We start from the raw sequence: 18,034 nt of genomic DNA, 5'->3' as shown, positions 1-18,034 counted from the left end.
TCTGTAATTTTGGTCCCGTCCGAATCTGCCATGTCAGTAATTTTTATTATCCCAGCCCTAAAAACATTTTTTTTAATTCTGAAAACCCCAATGTCCTCTGATAATACTTCTCCCGTGTGAATCGTCATCCCTGTGTTTTGAGGGATATTACAGAGTTGAACAGGTACTGGGCCCAGTTTGGGTCAGAACTGAAGCGCTATGTTCGCAGCCTACAGATGAATGACCGGTTTTTGTCACATATCAACTTTCCCAGTGCCGTCCTTTTAAAAGACGAAGAAGTGGACAATATTGTGCCAATGAATTGATAACTTGCCAAATCCATCAGGTAATTAAATGTCTGCAGGATAAAAGTTCATGATTCTTGTTAATATGCATTGTTATTAGGTAACTATTAGACTGTCCCTAGACATGTGAACTGAAGGTCATTAGGTCAATATCAGACTGTCCCTAGACATGTGAACTGAAGGTCATTAGGTCAATATTAGACTGTCCCTAGACATGTGAACTGAAGGTCATTAGGTCAATATCAGACTGTCCCTAGACATGTGAACTGAAGGTCATTAGGTCAATATTAGACTGTTCCTAGACATGAACTGAAGGGGTCAATATTAGACTGTCCCTAGACATGTGAACTGAAGGTCATTAGGTCAATATTAGACTGTCCCTAGACATGTGAACTGAAGGTCATTAGGTCAATATTAGACTGTCCCTAGACATGTGAACTGAAGGTCATTAGGTCAATATTAGACTGTCCCTAGACATGTGAACTGAAGGTCATTAGGTCAATATTAGACTGTCCCTAGACATGTGAACTGAAGGTCATTAGGTCAATATTAGACTGTCCCTAGACATGTGAACTGAAGGGTTGTAGGGGTATGGGGGTATAGGGTTGTAGGGGTATGGGGGTGTAGGGGTATAGGGGTATAGGGTATAGGGGTATAGGGTTGTAGGGGTATGGGGGTGTAGGGTTGTAGGGGTATGGGGGTGTAGGGTTGTAGGGGTATGGGGATAGGGGTATAGGGTATAGGGGTATGAGTTATAGGGGTATAGGGTTATAGGGTTGTATGGGGGTGGGTATATGGGTATAGGGTATAGGGGTATGAGTTATAGGGGTATAGGGTTATAGGGTTGTAGGGGTATGGGGGTGTAGGGGTATAGGGGTATAGGGTATAGGCGTATAGGGGTATAGGGTATAGGGGTATAGGGGTATATGGTATAGGGGTATAGGGTTATAGGGGTATAGGTTTATAGGGCTGTAGGGGTATATGGTATAGGGGTATAGGGGTATATGGTAAAGGGGTATAGGGTTGTAGGGTATAGGGTATAAGGGGTATATGGTATAGGGGTATAGGGGTATAGGGTATAGGGGTATAGGGGTATATGGTAAAGGGGTATAGGGTTATAGGGGTATAGGGTTATAGGGGTATAGGGGTATAGGGTTGTAGGGGTATAGGGGTATAGGGTTGTAGGGGTATAGGGTTGTAGGGTTATAGGGTTGTAGGGGTATAGGGGTATAGGGTTGTAGGGGTATAGGGGTATAGGGGTATAGGGTTGTAGGGGTATAGGGTTGTAGGGGTATAGGGTATAGGGTTGTAGGGGTATAGGGGTATAGGGTTATAGGGTATAGGGTTGTAGGGGTATAGGGGTATAGGGTTGTAGGGGTATAGGGTTAGGGTTAGGGGTATAGGGTTATAGGGTATAGGGTATAGGGGTATAGGGGTATAGGGTATATGAGTATAGGGTTATAGGGTATAGGGGTATAGGTGTATAGGGTTATAGGGTATAGGGGTATAGGGCTTACGGTGCAAGGCCCAACATTATGTAAAGAAAGGTATGTTCTATCTGAGCCAGAGTGGCCCTTAGGGCTAGGAGCGAGAACGGCCCATAGGGTCAGGGGCCAGAACGGCCCACAGGGCCAGGAGCCAGAACGGCCCTTAGGGCCAGGAGCCAGAACGGCTCACAGGGTCAGGGGCCAGAACGGCCCATTGGGCCAGGGGCTAGAACGGCTCACAGGGTCAGGGGCCAGAACGGCTCACAGGGTCAGGGGCCAGAACGGCCCACAGGGCCAGGGGCCAGAACGGCCCATAGGGCCAGAACGGCCCATTGGGCCAGGGGCTAGAACGGCTCACAGGGTCAGGGGCCAGAACGGCTCACAGGCTCAGGGGCCAGAACGGCCCATAGGGGCAGGAGCCAATCTCCTGTTACTTTAGGGTGAGGCCGCTTGATGTAAAAGACGCTAGCACAAAAGTAGTGCACTATAAAGGGAACAGGGCACACATTTAGATTTGCCCAGTTGCTGTGAGACAAACTGCTAACGGCTTAGAGAGAAGGCGACCGGGAGGCCATGTTGGATCGAGCAGACCTAGGTTGACAGTTGTTGAGAGAGTAACAGCAGCTGGGGGAGAAGGCGACAGGGATGCCATGTTGGATCGAAGGTGACAGTTGCTGAGACACTAACTGCTCGTGGCTGAGAGAGAAGGCGACAGGGATGCCATGTTGGATCGAAGGTGACAGTTGCTGAGACACTAACTGCTCGTGGCTGAGAGAGAAGGCGACAGGGATGCCATGTTGGATCGAAGGTGACAGTTGCTGAGACACTAACTGCTCGTGGCTGAGAGAGAGAAGGCGACAGGGAGGCCATGTTGGATCGAAGGTGACAGTTGCTGAGACACTAACTGCTCGTGGCTGAGAGAGAAGGCGACCAGGAGGCCATGTTGGATCGAGCGACGGTACCTACCTGTGGGTCTGAGAGGCGGGAGATGTCAGGGTACAGGTAGAACTTGATTCCTTCCCACGCCCCCGGCAGAGTCACCCCTCGGATCAGCAGGACCAACAGCATGACATAGGGGAAGGTAGCAGTCACATACACCACCTATAGATGGATAGAACCACAACAACAGCATATCATATTATATAATATAATCTATAGGGGAAGGTAGCAGTCACATACACCACCTATAGATGGACAGAACCACAACAACAGCATATCATATTATATAATATAATCTATAGGGGAAGGTAGCAGTCACATACACCACCTATAGATGGACAGAACCACAACAACAGCATATCATATTATATAATATAATCTATAGGGGAAGGTAGCAGTCACATACACCACCTATAGATGGACAGAACCACAACAACAGCATATCATATTATATAATATAATCTATAGGGGAAGGTAGCAGTCACATACACCACCTATAGATGGACAGAACCACAACAACAGCATATCATATTATATAATATAATCTATAGGGGAAGGTAGCAGTCACATACACCACCTATAGGAGGACAGAACCACAACAACAGCATATCATATTATATAATATAATCTATAGGGGAAGGTAGCAGTCACATACACCACCTATAGATGGACAGAACCACAACAACAGCATATCATATTATATAATATAATCTATAGGGGAAGGTAGCAGTCACATACACCACCTATAGGAGGACAGAACCACAACAACAGCATATCATATTATATAATATAATCTATAGGGGAAGGTAGCAGTCACATACACCACCTATAGGAGGACAGAACCACAACAACAGCATATCATATTATATAATATAATCTATAGGGGAAGGTAGCAGTCACATACACCACCTATAGATGGACAGAACCACAACAACAGCATATCATATTATATAATATAATCTATAGGGGAAGGTAGCAGTCACATACACCACCTATAGGAGGACAGAACCACAACAACAGCATATCATATTATATAATATAATCTATAGGGGAAGGTAGCAGTCACATACACCACCTATAGGAGGACAGAACCACAACAACAGCATATCATATTATATAATATAATCTATAGGGGAAGGTAGCAGTCACATACACCACCTATAGATGGATAGAACCACAACAACAGCATATCATATTATATAATATAATCTATAGGGGAAGGTAGCAGTCACATACACCACCTATAGGAGGACAGAACCACAACAACAGCATATCATATTATATAATATAATCTATAGGGGAAGGTAGCAGTCACATACACCACCTATAGATGGACAGAACCACAACAACAGCATATCATATTATATTATATAATCTATAGGGGAAGGTAGCAGTCACATACACCACCTATAGATGGACAGAACCACAACAACAGCATATCATATTATATAATATAATCTATAGGGGAAGGTAGCAGTCACATACACCACCTATAGGAGGACAGAACCACAACAACAGCATATCATATTATATTATATAATCTATAGGGGAAGGTAGCAGTCACATACACCACCTATAGATGGACAGAACCACAACAACAGCATATCATATTATATTATATAATCTATAGGGGAAGGTAGCAGTCACATACACCACCTATAGGAGGACAGAACCACAACAACAGCATATCATATTATATAATATAATCTATAGGGGAAGGTAGCAGTCACATACACCACCTATAGGAGGATAGAACCACAACAACAGCATATCATATTATATAATATAATCTATAGGGGGAAGGTAGCAGTTAAGTACACCACCTATAGATGGACAGAACCACAACAACAGCATATCATATTATATAATATAATCTATAGGGGAAGGTAGCAGTCACATACACCACCTATAGATGGATAGAACCACAACAACAGCATATCATATTATATAATATAATCTATAGGGGAAGGTAGCAGTCACATACACCACCTATAGATGGACAGAACCACAACAACAGCATATCATATTATATAATATAATCTATAGGGGGAAGGTAGCAGTTAAGTACACCACCTATAGATGGACAGAACCACAACAACAGCATATCATATTATATAATATAATCTATAGGGGAAGGTAGCAGTCACATACACCACCTATAGGAGGACAGAACCACAACAACAGCATATCATATTATATAATATAATCTATAGGGGAAGGTAGCAGTCACATACACCACCTATAGATGGACAGAACCACAACAACAGCATATCATATTAAATATTACATATTATAATCTATAGGGGAAGGTAACAGTTAAGTACACCACCTATAGATGGATAGATGTTTACAAAATAATAAATAATGCAAAGCTAAAATGTTTTGAGTCAATAAGTATTCAACCACTTTTGTTATGGAAAACCTAAATAAGTTCAGGAGTAAAAATGTGCTTTTAACAAGTCACATAATAAGTTGTATGGACTCACTCTGTGTGTAATAACAGTGTTTAATATGATTTCTGAATGACTACCTCATCCCTGTACCCCACACATACAATTATCTGTAAGGTCCCTCAGTCGAGCAGTGAATTTCAAACACAGATTCAACCACAAAGACCAGGGAGGTTTTCCAAAGTCTCGCAAAGAAAGGCACCTATTGGTAGATAATGTCAAAGTGGAATCAGAGAGAAGGGCACCTACTGCAGACATTGAATATCCCTTTGAGCATGGTGAAGTTATTAATTACACTTTGGATGGTGTATCAATACACCCAGTCACTACAAAGATACAGACGTCCTTCCTAACTCAGTTGCCGGAGAGGAAGGAAACTGCTCAGGGATTTCACCATGAAACCAACGGTGACTTTAAAACAGTTACAGAGTTTAATGGCTGTGACAGGAGAAAACTGAGGATGGATCCACAGCATTGTAGTTACTCCACAATACGAACATAATTGACAGAGTGAAAAGAAGCCTGTACAGAATAAAAAATATTCCAAAACATGCATCCAGTTTGTAACAAGGCACTAAAGCAGGACACTTCAACCCTGTTCCCGGAGAGATACCCTCCTGTAGGCTTTCACTCCAACCCTGTTCCTGGAGAGATACCCTCCTGTAGGCTTTCACTCCAACCCTGTTCCTGGAGAGATACCCTCCTGTAGGCTTTCACTCCAACCCCAGTTGTAACTAGCCTGATTCAGTTTATCAACCAGCTGATTATTAGAATCTAGCTAGATTAGAGTTGGATTGAAAACCTACAGGAGGGTAGCTCTCCAGGAACAGGGTTGGAGTTAAAACCTACAGGAGGGTAGCTCTCCAGGAACAGGGTTGGAGTTAAAACCTACAGGAGGGTAGCTCTCCAGGAACAGGGTTGGAGTTAAAACCTACAGGAGGGTAGCTCTCCAGGAACAGGGTTGGAGTTAAAACCTACAGGAGGGTAGCTCTCCAGGAACAGGGTTGGAGTTAAAACCTACAGGAGGGTAGCTCTCCAGGAACAGGGTTGGAGTTAAAACCTACAGGAGGGTAGCTCTCCAGGAACAGGGTTGGAGTTAACCTATAGGAGGGTAGCTCTCCAGGAACAGGGTTGGAGTTAAAACCTACAGGAGGGTATCTCTCCAGGAACAGGGTTGGAGTGAAAACCTACAGGAGGGTATCTCTCCAGGAACAGGGTTGGAGTTAAAACCTACAGGAGGGTTTCTCTCCAGGAACAGGGTTGGAGTTAAAACCTACAGGAGGGTAGCTCTCCAGGAACAGGGTTGGAGTTAAAACCTACAGGAGGGTAGCTCTCCAGGAACAGGGTTGGAGTTAAAACCTACAGGAGGGTAGCTCTCCAGGAACAGGGTTGGAGTTAAAACCTACAGGAGGGTAGCTCTCCAGGAACAGGGTTGGAGTTAACCTATAGGAGGGTAGCTCTCCAGGAACAGGGTTGGAGTTAAAACCTACAGGAGGGTATCTCTCCAGGAACAGGGTTGGAGTTAAAACCTACAGGAGGGTATCTCTCCAGGAACAGGGTTGGAGTTAAAACCTACAGGAGGGTAGCTCTCCAGGAACAGGGTTGGAGTTAAAACCTACAGGAGGGTAGCTCTCCAGGAACAGGGTTGGAGTTAAAACCTACAGGAGGGTAGCTCTCCAGGAACAGGGTTGGAGTTAAAACCTACAGGAGGGTATCTCTCCAGGAACAGGGTTGGAGTTAAAACCTACAGGAGGGTAGCTCTCCAGGAACAGGGTTGGAGTTAAAACCTACAGGAGGGTATCTCTCCAGGAACAGGGTTGGAGTTAAAACCTACAGGAGGGTATCTCTCCAGGAACAGGGTTGGAGTTAAAACCTACAGGAGGGTATCTCTCCAGGAACAGGGTTGGAAAGCCCTGCAATAAAGTAATACTGCAAAATTCACTTTTTGTCCGCAATACAAAGTGTTATGTTTGGGACAAATCCAATACAATACATTACTGAGTCCCACTCTCCATATTTTCAAGCGTAGTGGTGGCTGCATCATGTTATGGGTATGTTTGTAATCGTTAAGGACTTGGGAGTTTTTCCAGGGGGAAAGAACTGAATGCACAGACAAAACCATAGAGGAAAACCTGGTTCATTCTGCTTTCCAGCAGACACTGGGAGATGAATTTACCTTTCAGCAGGACAATAATCTAAAACACAAGGCCAAATATACACTGGAGTTGCTTGCTAAGAAGACAGTGAATGTTCCTGAGTGGCCGAGTTACAGTTTTGACTTAAATCTACTTGAAAATTATAATGGAAAAATGTTGCACAATCTAGGTGTGGAAAGATCTTAAGAGATTTACCCAGAAAGACTCACAGCTGCAATTGCTGACAAATGTGCTTTTACAATGTATTAACTCAGGGATGTGAATACTTAACGTAAATGAGATATTTCTGCATTTAATTTCCAATACATTTGCAAAAAACGTCTAAAAACATGTTTTCGCTTTGTAATTATGAGGTGCGTAGATGGGTGAGAGAAATATATAGATTGAATCCATTGTGAATTCAAGCTGTAACACAACAACACGTGGAATAAATCAACGGGTTAGAATCTCTCTGAAGACTCTGTATATCATACCATCTCTGTTTGACATACTCTATAGGGGAAGGCATGAATCCCAAACACTGCCTAAATGAATATCATCTGCATGCAGACCTGGGATGTTCTGGGTATTCACTCGCATATCTGTTGTCAATGTCGTTTCATTGGGAATTCAGTGAATAGCTGTGATTGGTCAATCAACAAGCACAAACCACCTTTTGAAGCAAGTACCCCAAGTGGACACAACAAGTCTGTTACTCCACAAAGCAGTCCGCCAGCCCGTCCATTCATACGGGCGACTGCTGTTTCACTATACAGTCCAGTGACCTGGGTCACCTGCCGGGGGGTTGTGGGTAATTGGGTGTGCACATGCCGAGCCAGATAATTTTCCCACACTGCCTCAGCTGGGATCCCCCTCCCTCTCCTCTCCTCTCCTCTCCTCTCCTCTCCTCTCCCTCTCCTCTCCTCTCCTCTCCTCTCCGCTGGGATCCCCCTCCCCTCCCTTCCCTTTCCTCTCCTCTCCCCCTCCCTCTCCCTCTCCCTCCTCTCCTCTCCTCTCCTCTCCTCTCCTCTCCTCCCAGACCTGCAAGAAGCTGGGTCACAGGGCTGGGGAGGGAACAGGACCAGAGTCTGGGTCACAGGGCTGGGGAGGGAACAGGACCAGAGACTGGGTCACAGGGCTGGGGAGGGAACAGGACCAGAGTCTGGGTCACAGGGCTGGGGAGGGAACAGGACCAGAGACTGGGTCACAGGGCTGGGGAGGGAACAGGACCAGAGACTGGGTCACAGGGCTGAGGAGGGAACAGGGCTGAGGAGGGAACTGGGCTGAGGAGGGAACAGGACCAGAGACTGGGTCACAGGGCTGAGGAGGGAACAGGACCAGAGTCTGGGCCACAGGCCTGGGGAGGGAACAGGACCAGAGACTGGGTCACAGGGCTGAGGAGGGAACAGGACCAGAGTCTGGGCCACAGGCCTGGGGAAGAAACAGGACCAGAGACTGGGTCACAGGGCTGGGGAAGAAACAGGACCAGAGACAGGGTCACAGGGCTGAGGAGGGAACAGGGCTGAGGAGGGAACAGGGCTGAGGAGGGAACAGGACCAGAGACTGGGTCACAGGGCTGGGGAGGGAACAGGATCAGAGACTGGGTCACAGGCCTGGGGAGGGTGTGTGTCCTGTGGTGTCCTGTGTGAATCTAAGTGTGCGTTCTCTAATTCTCTCCTTCTCTCTTTCTTTCTCTCTCTCGGAGGACCTGAGCCCTAGGACCATGCCCCAGGACTACCTGACATGATGACTCCTTGCTGTCCCCAGTCCACCTGGCCATGCTGCTGCTCCAGTTTCAACTGGCCTGGGCCCTAGGACCATGTCCCAGGACTACCTGACATGATGACTCCTTGCTGTCCCCAGTCCACCTGGCCATGCTGCTGCTCCAGTTTCAACTGTTCTGCCTTACTATTATTCAACCATGCTGGTCATTTATGAACATTTGAACATCTTGGCCACGTTCTGTTATAATCTCCACCCGGCACAGCCAGAAGAGGACTGGCCACCCCACATATACTCTCTCTAATTCTCTCTTTCTTTCTCTCTCTCGGAGGACCTGAGCCCTAGGACCGTGCCCCAGGACTACCTGACATGATGGCTCCTTGCTGTCCCCAGTCCACCTGACTGTGCTGCTGCTCCAGTTTCAACTGTTCTGCCTTATTATTATTCGACCATGCTGGTCATTTATGAACATTTGAACATCTTGGCCATGTTCTGTTATAATCTCCACCCGGCACAGCCAGAAGAGGACTGGCCACCCCACATAGCCCGGTTCCTAGGTTTCTTCCTAGGTTTTGGCCTTTCTAGGGAGTTTTTCCTAGCCACCGTGCTTTTACACCTGCATTGTTTGCTGTTTGGGGTTTTAGGCTGGGTTTCTGTACAGCACTTTGAGATATCAGCTGATGTACGAAGGGCTATATAAATAAATTTGATTTGATTTGATTTGAACAGGACCAGAGACTGGGCCACAGGGCTGGGGAGGGAACAGGACCAGAGACTGGGTCACAGGGCTGGGGAGGGAACAGGACCAGAGACTCGGTCACAGGGCTGGGGAGGGAACAGGACCAGAGACTGGGTCACAGGGCTGAGGAGGGAACAGGACCAGAGACTGGGTCACAGGGCTGGTAACAGGACCAGAGACTGGGTCACAGGGCTGGGGAGGGAACAGGACCAGAGACTGGGTCACAGGCCTGGGGAGGGAACAGGGCTGGGGAGGGAACAGGGCTGGGGAGGGAACAGGACCAGAGGGCTGAGTTCTGATGAATGAACAAGTTGTGGGTGTGCCCCTCACTGGCCAATCAGAACGTGCTCCATGGCCAAATACGTGTTTACTTCAAGTTGTGGGTGTGTCGCGGCTTGGCCCCTCACTGGCCAATCAGAACGTGCTCCATGGCCAAATACGTGTTTACTTCAAGTTGTGCATTTAAGGTCTTTTACAGTGCCTTGCAAAAGTTTTTATCCCCCTTGGCGTTTATCTTATTATGTTGCACGACAACCTGTCATTTAAATGTATTTTTATCTGGATTTCCTGTGATGGACATATACACAAACTAGTCCAAATTGGTGAAGTGAAATGAAGAAAAAAAAACTTGTTTCAATGTTATTTATTTTTTATAATGGAAAAGTGGTGGGTGTTTATGTTTTCACCCCCTTTGCTATGAAGCCCCTAAATAAGATCTGCTGCAACCAATTACCTTCAGTAGTCACATGATTAGATAAGTGAAGTCCACCTGTGTGCAATCTAAGTGTCACATGATCTCAGTATATATACACACACCTGCAACACCTCTAATCAAAGGGCACCACCATGAAGACCAGGGAGCTCTCCAAACAGGTCAGGGGCAAAGTTGTGGAGAAGTACAGATCAGGGTTAAAAAAATATCTGAAACTTTGATCATCCCACGGAGCACCATTAAATCTATTTTAAAAAATGTAAAGAATATGGCACCACAACAAACCTGCCAAGAGAGGGTCACCCACCAAAACTCAAATTAATCAGAGAGGCAATAAAGAGACCAAATAAATAACTCTGAAGGAGCTGCAAAGCTCCACATTGGAGTGTCTGTCCATAGGACCACTTCAAGCCGTACACTCCACAGAGCTGGGCTTTACAGAAGAGTGGCCAGAAAAATGCCATTGCTTTCACATTTGGTGTTCGCCAAAAGGCATGTGGGAGACTCCCCAAACATATGGTCAGATGAGACTAAAATTGAGCTTTTTGGCCATCAAAGGCAAACCCAACACCCTACATCACCTACGAGAACACCATGTTTTTCGTCGGCAGGGACTGCAGGGACCATGTTTTTCATCGGCAGGGACTGCAGGGACCATGTTTTTCATCGGCAGGGAAACTGGTCAGAATTGAATTGAAAAGAATGATGGATGGTGCTAAATAAAGGGGAATTCTTGAGGGAAACCTGTTGGAGTCTTCCGGATATATGAGACTGGGACAGAGGTTCACCTTCCAGCAGGTCAATGGCCCCTGTATTTATTTTTTTTACCTTTATTTAACTAGGCAAGTCAGTTAAGAACAAATTCTTATTTTCAATGACGGCCTAGGAACAGTGGGTTAACTGCCTGTTCAGGGGCAGAATGACAGATTTGTACCTTGCCAGCTCAGGGATTTTGAACTTGCAACCTTCCGGTTACTAGTCCAACGCTCTAACCACTAGGCTACCCTGCCGCTCGAGTGTTGCATTAAAAAGCAACACTCGAGTGTTTTAAGGGGAAACATTTAAATGTCTTGGAATGGCCTAGTCAAAGCCCAGACCTCAATCCAATTGAGAATCTGTAGTGTGACTTAAAATTGCTGCACATCAGTGGAACCCATCCAACTTGTAGGAGCCGGAGCAGTTTTGCCAAAATCCCAGTGGCCAGATGTGCCAAGCTTATAGAGAAATTTGGAGCTGTACAAGGTGGCTCTACAAAGTATTCACTTTTTTTTTTGGGGGTGTTATCTTTATTTAACTAGGCAGTTAATTAAGAACAAATTCTTATTTTTAGTGACACCTAGGAACAGTGGGTTAACTGACTTGTTCAGGGGCAGAACGACAGATTTTTACCTTGTCAGCTCGGGGATTCAATGCAGCATCCTTTCGGTTACTGGCCCAACGTGCTAAACACTAGGCTACCTGCTGCCACGTTCAAGTTTGATTTATTTTGATTTCTTATTTCTTGTTTGTTTCACGATAAAAAATATGTTGCATCTTCAAAGTGGTAGACATGTTGTGTAAATGATACAAACCCCCAAGCCACTGTATGTAACTGTATCCAACTCCAATTACAATGTTAGTTATAATAATGTTAGCTGATGTGTGTTCCTGCGTTATAGTTGTTAAATGGCTTACAGGAACAAAATACCAAAATGTAGAAATATCTTTGATAAATATTTTAACCCAATTGCAGTCTTCAATTCAATTTGATACATTTTTTTGCAGTATTACTTCAGTGCCTTGTTGCAAGTTTTGTCATATTTTTATTTTGGACAGGCTTCCTTCTTTTCACATTGTCGATTAGGTTAGTATTGTTTTTTCCCTCTCACAGCCATTAAACTCTCACTGTTTTAAAGTCACCATTGATGAAATACCTAAACAGTTTCCTTCCTCTCCAGCAACTGAGTTAGGAAGGACGCCTGTATCTTTGTAGTGACTGGATGTATTGATACACCATTCAAAGTGTAATTAATAACTTCACCATGCTCAAAGGGATATTCAATATCTGCTTTTTTTTAAATATTTTTTTTACCCATCTACCAATAGGTGCCCTTATTTGCGAGGTATTGGAAAACCTCCCTGATCTTTAAAATGTAACTGTTTTAACCCAGTCTAAGCCGGGGGAGGTGGAGGGTTCTATTAACTGGAACTGGAATTGTTTCAAGGATCATTCACACATAGATGTACTGTATATATACAGTGGGGGGGGGGGGTATTTAGTCAGCCACCAATTGTGCAAGTTCACCCACTTAAAAAGATGAGAGAGGCCTGTGATTTTCAACAAAGGTACACTTCAACTATGACAGACAAAATGAGAGAAAAAAATTAGGATTTTTATGAATTTATTTGCAAATTATGGTGGAAAATAAGTATTTGGTACGACAGTACCACAGTACCACAGTGTGTCATCACAGCAGCAAGATGTGTCACCTGTTGCCACAAGAAAAGGGCAACCAGTGAAGAACAAACACCATTGTAAATACAACCCATTTTTATGCTTATTTATTTTCCCTTTTGTACTTTAACTATTTGCACATAATATGACTTTTGAAATGTCTTTATTCTTTTGGAACTTCTGTGAGTGTAATGTTTACTGTTCATGTTGTTATTGTTTATTTCACCTTTTTTTATTTATTATTATCTATTACATTTGCTTTGGCAATGTAAACATATGTTTCCCATGCCAATAAAGCCCTTTAATTGGAGAGAGAGAGAGAGAGAGAGAGAGAGAGGAGAGAGAGAGAGAGAGAGAGAGAGAGAGAGAGAGAGAGAGAGAGAGAGAGAGAGACACACACACAGATAACTCCCCTCCCTATTTGTGTAGAGGTCTGCTTCTGATCCAGACACTGAACATCATGTTGTCATCCATAACCCCAGCACAGCTCTAAGTATTCTATTTGTATCTCTTTCCTCTCCTCTGTGCGTTGGAGAGGGAAGATGCTGAGTGATTTTTCCACCACTATATTTCATAATCCTTCAATCCCTCTAGCTCCAGCCTCTTCCCTCGTTCCCTCCATCACTCTCTCTCTCTATCCCTCCATCTCAACCGCTCGCTGGCTCGGAGCACCGGCTCCCTCCCTCCCTCCCTCCCCTCCCTCCTTGAGAGAATTAGTGTCTCCATTAGGTTCTTTAGAGCAGAGTCCTGCCGTCTTGGCACAGACACACATCATTCCTTAACCCCTTCAGTGTTCCCCACAACGCTTGGCACCCAGTCGCCAACTCCTCTCACACGACTAGCTACATCAGTGTGTGTGACCGCCAGACTTGTCATTCAGCCATGTTGAATAGAGTTACATAACTCCTGTTGTAGTTCTCATGTCAATCATATATGAGACTCAACAGAATCAAACTTGCTTCTTCTTTGCAGCATATTATCTGAACCCACATAACCCCATAGTCAAGTTTAAAAAAACACTATGTACAGAAGAAGGGAGTGTGAGAGAAAGAAAAGCCCCTAGTTTTTTAATCAGTCTAATAAAAATGATCACATCTCAAACCCACTGCCACCACACCACCCCAGCACATGACCGAGCAAGTCAAAATGTCCCCTAAAAACATTTTTGTTGTAAAACGTGAACTTGGAGGTATGATATTTGTGCATCATCACTCATTATTCAGGATTATCCACATCCACATTAATTTAGAAAACATATTATATATTATAATAAAAGTGACTCCAAAATGACACAATACATTATATATCATTATATACCATGATATACCATGATATACCATTATATACCATTATATACCATGATATACCATTATATACCATGATATACCATTATATACCATTATATACCATGGTATACCATGATATACCATCATATACGGTTCACTCGATATGGATGAAAATACCCTCGGATTAAAGCTGACAGTTTGCACTTGAACCTCGTAGTTATTGTATCATTTCAAATCCAAAGTGCTGGAGTACACAGAGCCAAAACAACGACAACAAATGTCACTGTCCCAATAGTTTTGGAGCTCACTGTACATACATCTAACCACAAGCAGACAGCTCACTGTACATCTACAAAGTGAGAGAGAGAGAGAAGTGAGTAGGTGAGAGAGAGAGGATGAGGGGAGAGAGAGAGAGGATGAGGGGAGAGAGAGAGAGGATGAGGGGAGAGAGAGAGAGAGGATGAGGATGAGGGGAGAGAGAGAGAGGAGAAGGAACTCTGCATGCCCCTCATCAACGCTCTACTTCCCTCTCAGTGAAAGCAGAAATCAATCTTGGACTGTTCCCTAAAGACCCGGGCTATGAAGGAGCATTCTTTCGGCTTACTTCACGTTGGGACAAAAGACACTTCAGGAGATATAGGCCTCCTTCGCTGCCGAGTCCTCTTTTCTCCTGTACAATGTGAGCCCATTCATTTTTCCACATCTCTCTTCATTTCTCTTTCTCTCCTCCCCTTCTCATTCTGGTTCATTGAATCTGTTCTACTTTCTTAAAGACTGCAGGGAGAATGGAAGGGACTGGGTAGAGGCTCAAAGAACGGAAAGGGGGACAGGGAGAGAGGGGCACAGAGAGGGGACAGGGAGGTTGGAGAGAGGGACAGGGAGAGAGAGGCACGGAGAGGTTGGCAGGGAGGTGGGATAGAGGGGGACAGGGAGAGAGAGGCACAGAGAGAGGGAAGGAGAAGGGGGACAAAGCACGGAGAGGAGGACAGGGAGAGAGAAGCACAGAGAGGGGGATAGGGAACTTAGACAGGGGGATGGAATGGGACAAGGCACGGAGAGGGGGATAGGGAACTTGGACAGGGGGACGGAATGGGACAAGGCACGGAGAGGGGGATAGGGAACTGGACAGGGGGCGGAAGGGAACGGAGGGGGGATAGGGACAGGACATGGGGGGAGAATGGGACAAGGCACGGAGAGGGGGACAGGGAGAGAGAAGCACAGAGAGGGGGATAGGGAACTTGGACAGGGGGACGGAATGGGACAAGGCACGGAGAGGGGGATAGGGAACTTGGACAGGGGGACGGAATGGGACAAGGCACGGAGAGGGAGATAGGGAACTTGGACAGGGGGCCGGAATGGGACAAGGCACGGAGAGGGGGATAGGGAACTTAGACAGGGGGACGGAATGGGACAAGGCACGGAGAGGGGGATAGGGAACTTGGACAGGGGGACGGAATGGGACAAGGCACGGAGAGGGGGATAGGGAACTTGGACAGGGGGACGGAATGGGACAAGGCACGGAGAGGGAGATAGGGAACTTGGACAGGGGGCCGGAATGGGACAAGGCACGGAGAGGGGGATAGGGAGGTTGATATACACAGAAACGGTGACTGAGTTTGTCAGAAAGTGTATAGGAGATGTTGTTCCCACTGTGACTATTAAAACCTACCCAAACAAGGAAAACCGTAGATATATGGCAGCATTCGCGCAAAACTGAAAGTGTGAACCATCGCATTTAACCAGGTCTTGGTAGATTTGCAGTGGTTTGATACTCCTTCCATTTCAATATTATCGCTTGCACAGTGCTCCTTGGGATGTTTAAAGTTTGTGAAATCTTTTTGTATCCAAATCCGACTTTAAACTTCTTCACAACAGTATCTCGGACCTGCCTGGTGTGTTCCTTGTTCTTCATGATGCTCTCTGCGCTTTTAACGGACCTCTGAGACTATCACAGTGCAGGTGCATTTATACGGAGACTTGATTACACACAGGTGGATTGTATTTATCATCATTAGTCATTTAGGTCAACATTGGATCATTCAGAGATCCTCACTGAACTTCTGGAGAGAGTTTGCTGCACTGAAAGGGGCTGAATAATTTTGCACGCCCAATTTTTCAGTTTTTGATTTGTTAAAAAAGTTTGAAATATCCAATAAATGTCGTTCCATTTCATGATTGTGTCCCACTTGTTGTTGATTCTTCACAAAAAAATACAGTTTTATATCTTTATGTTTGAAGCCTGAAATGTGGCAAAAGGTCGCAAAGTTCAAGGGGGCCAAATACTTTTGCAAGGCACTGTATATATTTCTTTATTCCATTCTTTTACTTTTAGATGTGTGTATTGTTGTGAATTATTGTGAATTATTAGATATTACTGCATTGTTGGAATACAAGCATTTCACTCCATCCGCAATAATATCTGCAAAATGTGTATATGTGAGCAATACAATTTGATTTGATTTGTTTTTTTGCTTGCCTGAGGTAGAGTATCTCATGATAAACTGTAGACCACACTATCTACCATGGGAGCTTTCATCTGTATTTTTCGTAGCTGGTCTACATACCACCACAGACCGATGCTGCACTAAAACCGCACTCAATGAGCAAACAGGAAGACACTCATCCAGAGGCGGCGCTCCTAGTGGCCGGGGACATTAACGCAGGGAAACTTTAATCCTTTCAATCTTAAATCAGTTAAACCTCATTTCTATCAGCATGTTAAATATGCAACCAGAGGGTAAAAAAAAACTCCAGACCACCTTTACTCCACACACAGAGACACATACAAAGCTCTCCCTCACCCTCCATTTGGCAAATCTGACCATGATTCTATCCTCCCGATTCCCGCTAACAAGCTAAAAATGAAAGCAGGAAGCATCAGTGACTTGGTCTATGAAAACGTGGTCAGATGAAGCAGATGCTAAACTACAGGACTGTTTTACTAGCACAGACTGGAATATGTTCTGGGATTCTTCTGATGGCATTGAGGAGTACACCACATTTGTCACTGGCTTGAATAATAAGTGCATCGATGACGTCATCCCCCCCAGTGACTGTACGTACATACCCCAACCAGAAGCCATGGATTACAGACAACAATCGCACTAAGCAAAAGCATAAAGCTGCCGCTTTCAAGGAGCAGGACTCTAACCTGGAAGCTTATAAGAAATCCCACTAAGCCCTCCGACGAACCATCAAACAGGCAAAGCATCAATACAGGAATAAGATTGAATACTACAACGGCTCCGAAGCTCGTCTGATGTGCCAGGGCTTGCAAACTATTACAGACTAAAAGTAAAGGACAGCCGAGAGCTGCCAAGTGACACGAGCCTACAAGATGAGTTAAATAACTTCTATGCTCGCTTCTAGGCAAGAAACACTGAAATATGAATGAGAGCATCAGCTGTTCCGGACGACTGTGTGATCACGCTCTCCACAGCCGATGTAAGTAAAACCTTTAAACAGGTCAACATTCACAAGGCCGCAGGGCCAGACAGATTACCAGGATGTGGACTCTGAGCATGCGCTAACCAACTGGCAAGTGTCTTCACTGACATTTTTAACCTCTCCCTGTCCGAGTCTGTAATACCAACATGTTTCAAGCAGACCACCATAGTCCCAAGAACACTAAGGTAACCTGCCTAAATGACTACCGACCCGTAGCACTCACGTCTGTAGCCATGAAGGGCTTTTAAAGGCTGGTCATGGCTCACATCAACATCATCATCCCAGAAACCCTGGACCCACTCCAATTCACATACCGCCCCAACAGATCCACAGATGACGGAATCTCTATTGCACTCCACACTACCCTTTCCCACCTGGACAAAATGAACACCTATGTGA

At 45.1% G+C, this 18,034-nt stretch overlaps 1 protein-coding gene and 1 long non-coding RNA gene across 14 annotated transcripts in view; both read right to left on the bottom strand.

Annotated features, from left to right (window-relative positions):
• Window positions 1–18,034, bottom strand: part of slc6a11b (solute carrier family 6 member 11b) — a 91,076-nt gene that overhangs the window by 49,652 nt on the left and 23,390 nt on the right. The window contains exon 7 of the mRNA XM_052474240.1: window positions 2,738–2,872. Within this exon, the coding sequence (XP_052330200.1) occupies window positions 2,738–2,872 (135 nt within the window). The remainder of the gene's footprint in view (window positions 1–2,737; window positions 2,873–18,034) is intronic.
• On the bottom strand, window positions 5,952–7,063 carry LOC127910445 (uncharacterized). Of its 13 annotated transcripts, XR_008074927.1 has the most exons (4): window positions 6,948–7,063; window positions 6,647–6,904; window positions 6,348–6,562; window positions 5,952–6,220 (listed from the first exon to the last, which is right to left on the bottom strand). It is a non-coding gene; the product is annotated as an uncharacterized LOC127910445 (long non-coding RNA). The 13 variants fall into 13 exon arrangements; XR_008074917.1 differs by having other exon boundaries at window positions 6,305–6,562; window positions 6,647–7,063; XR_008074921.1 differs by having other exon boundaries at window positions 5,952–6,177; window positions 6,305–6,562; window positions 6,647–7,063.

Source organism: Oncorhynchus keta, chromosome 21 (genome assembly GCF_023373465.1).
Source record: "Oncorhynchus keta strain PuntledgeMale-10-30-2019 chromosome 21, Oket_V2, whole genome shotgun sequence".
Classification (NCBI taxonomy): domain Eukaryota; kingdom Metazoa; phylum Chordata; class Actinopteri; order Salmoniformes; family Salmonidae; genus Oncorhynchus; species Oncorhynchus keta.
This window is presented reverse-complemented; position numbering and strand designations above follow the sequence as displayed.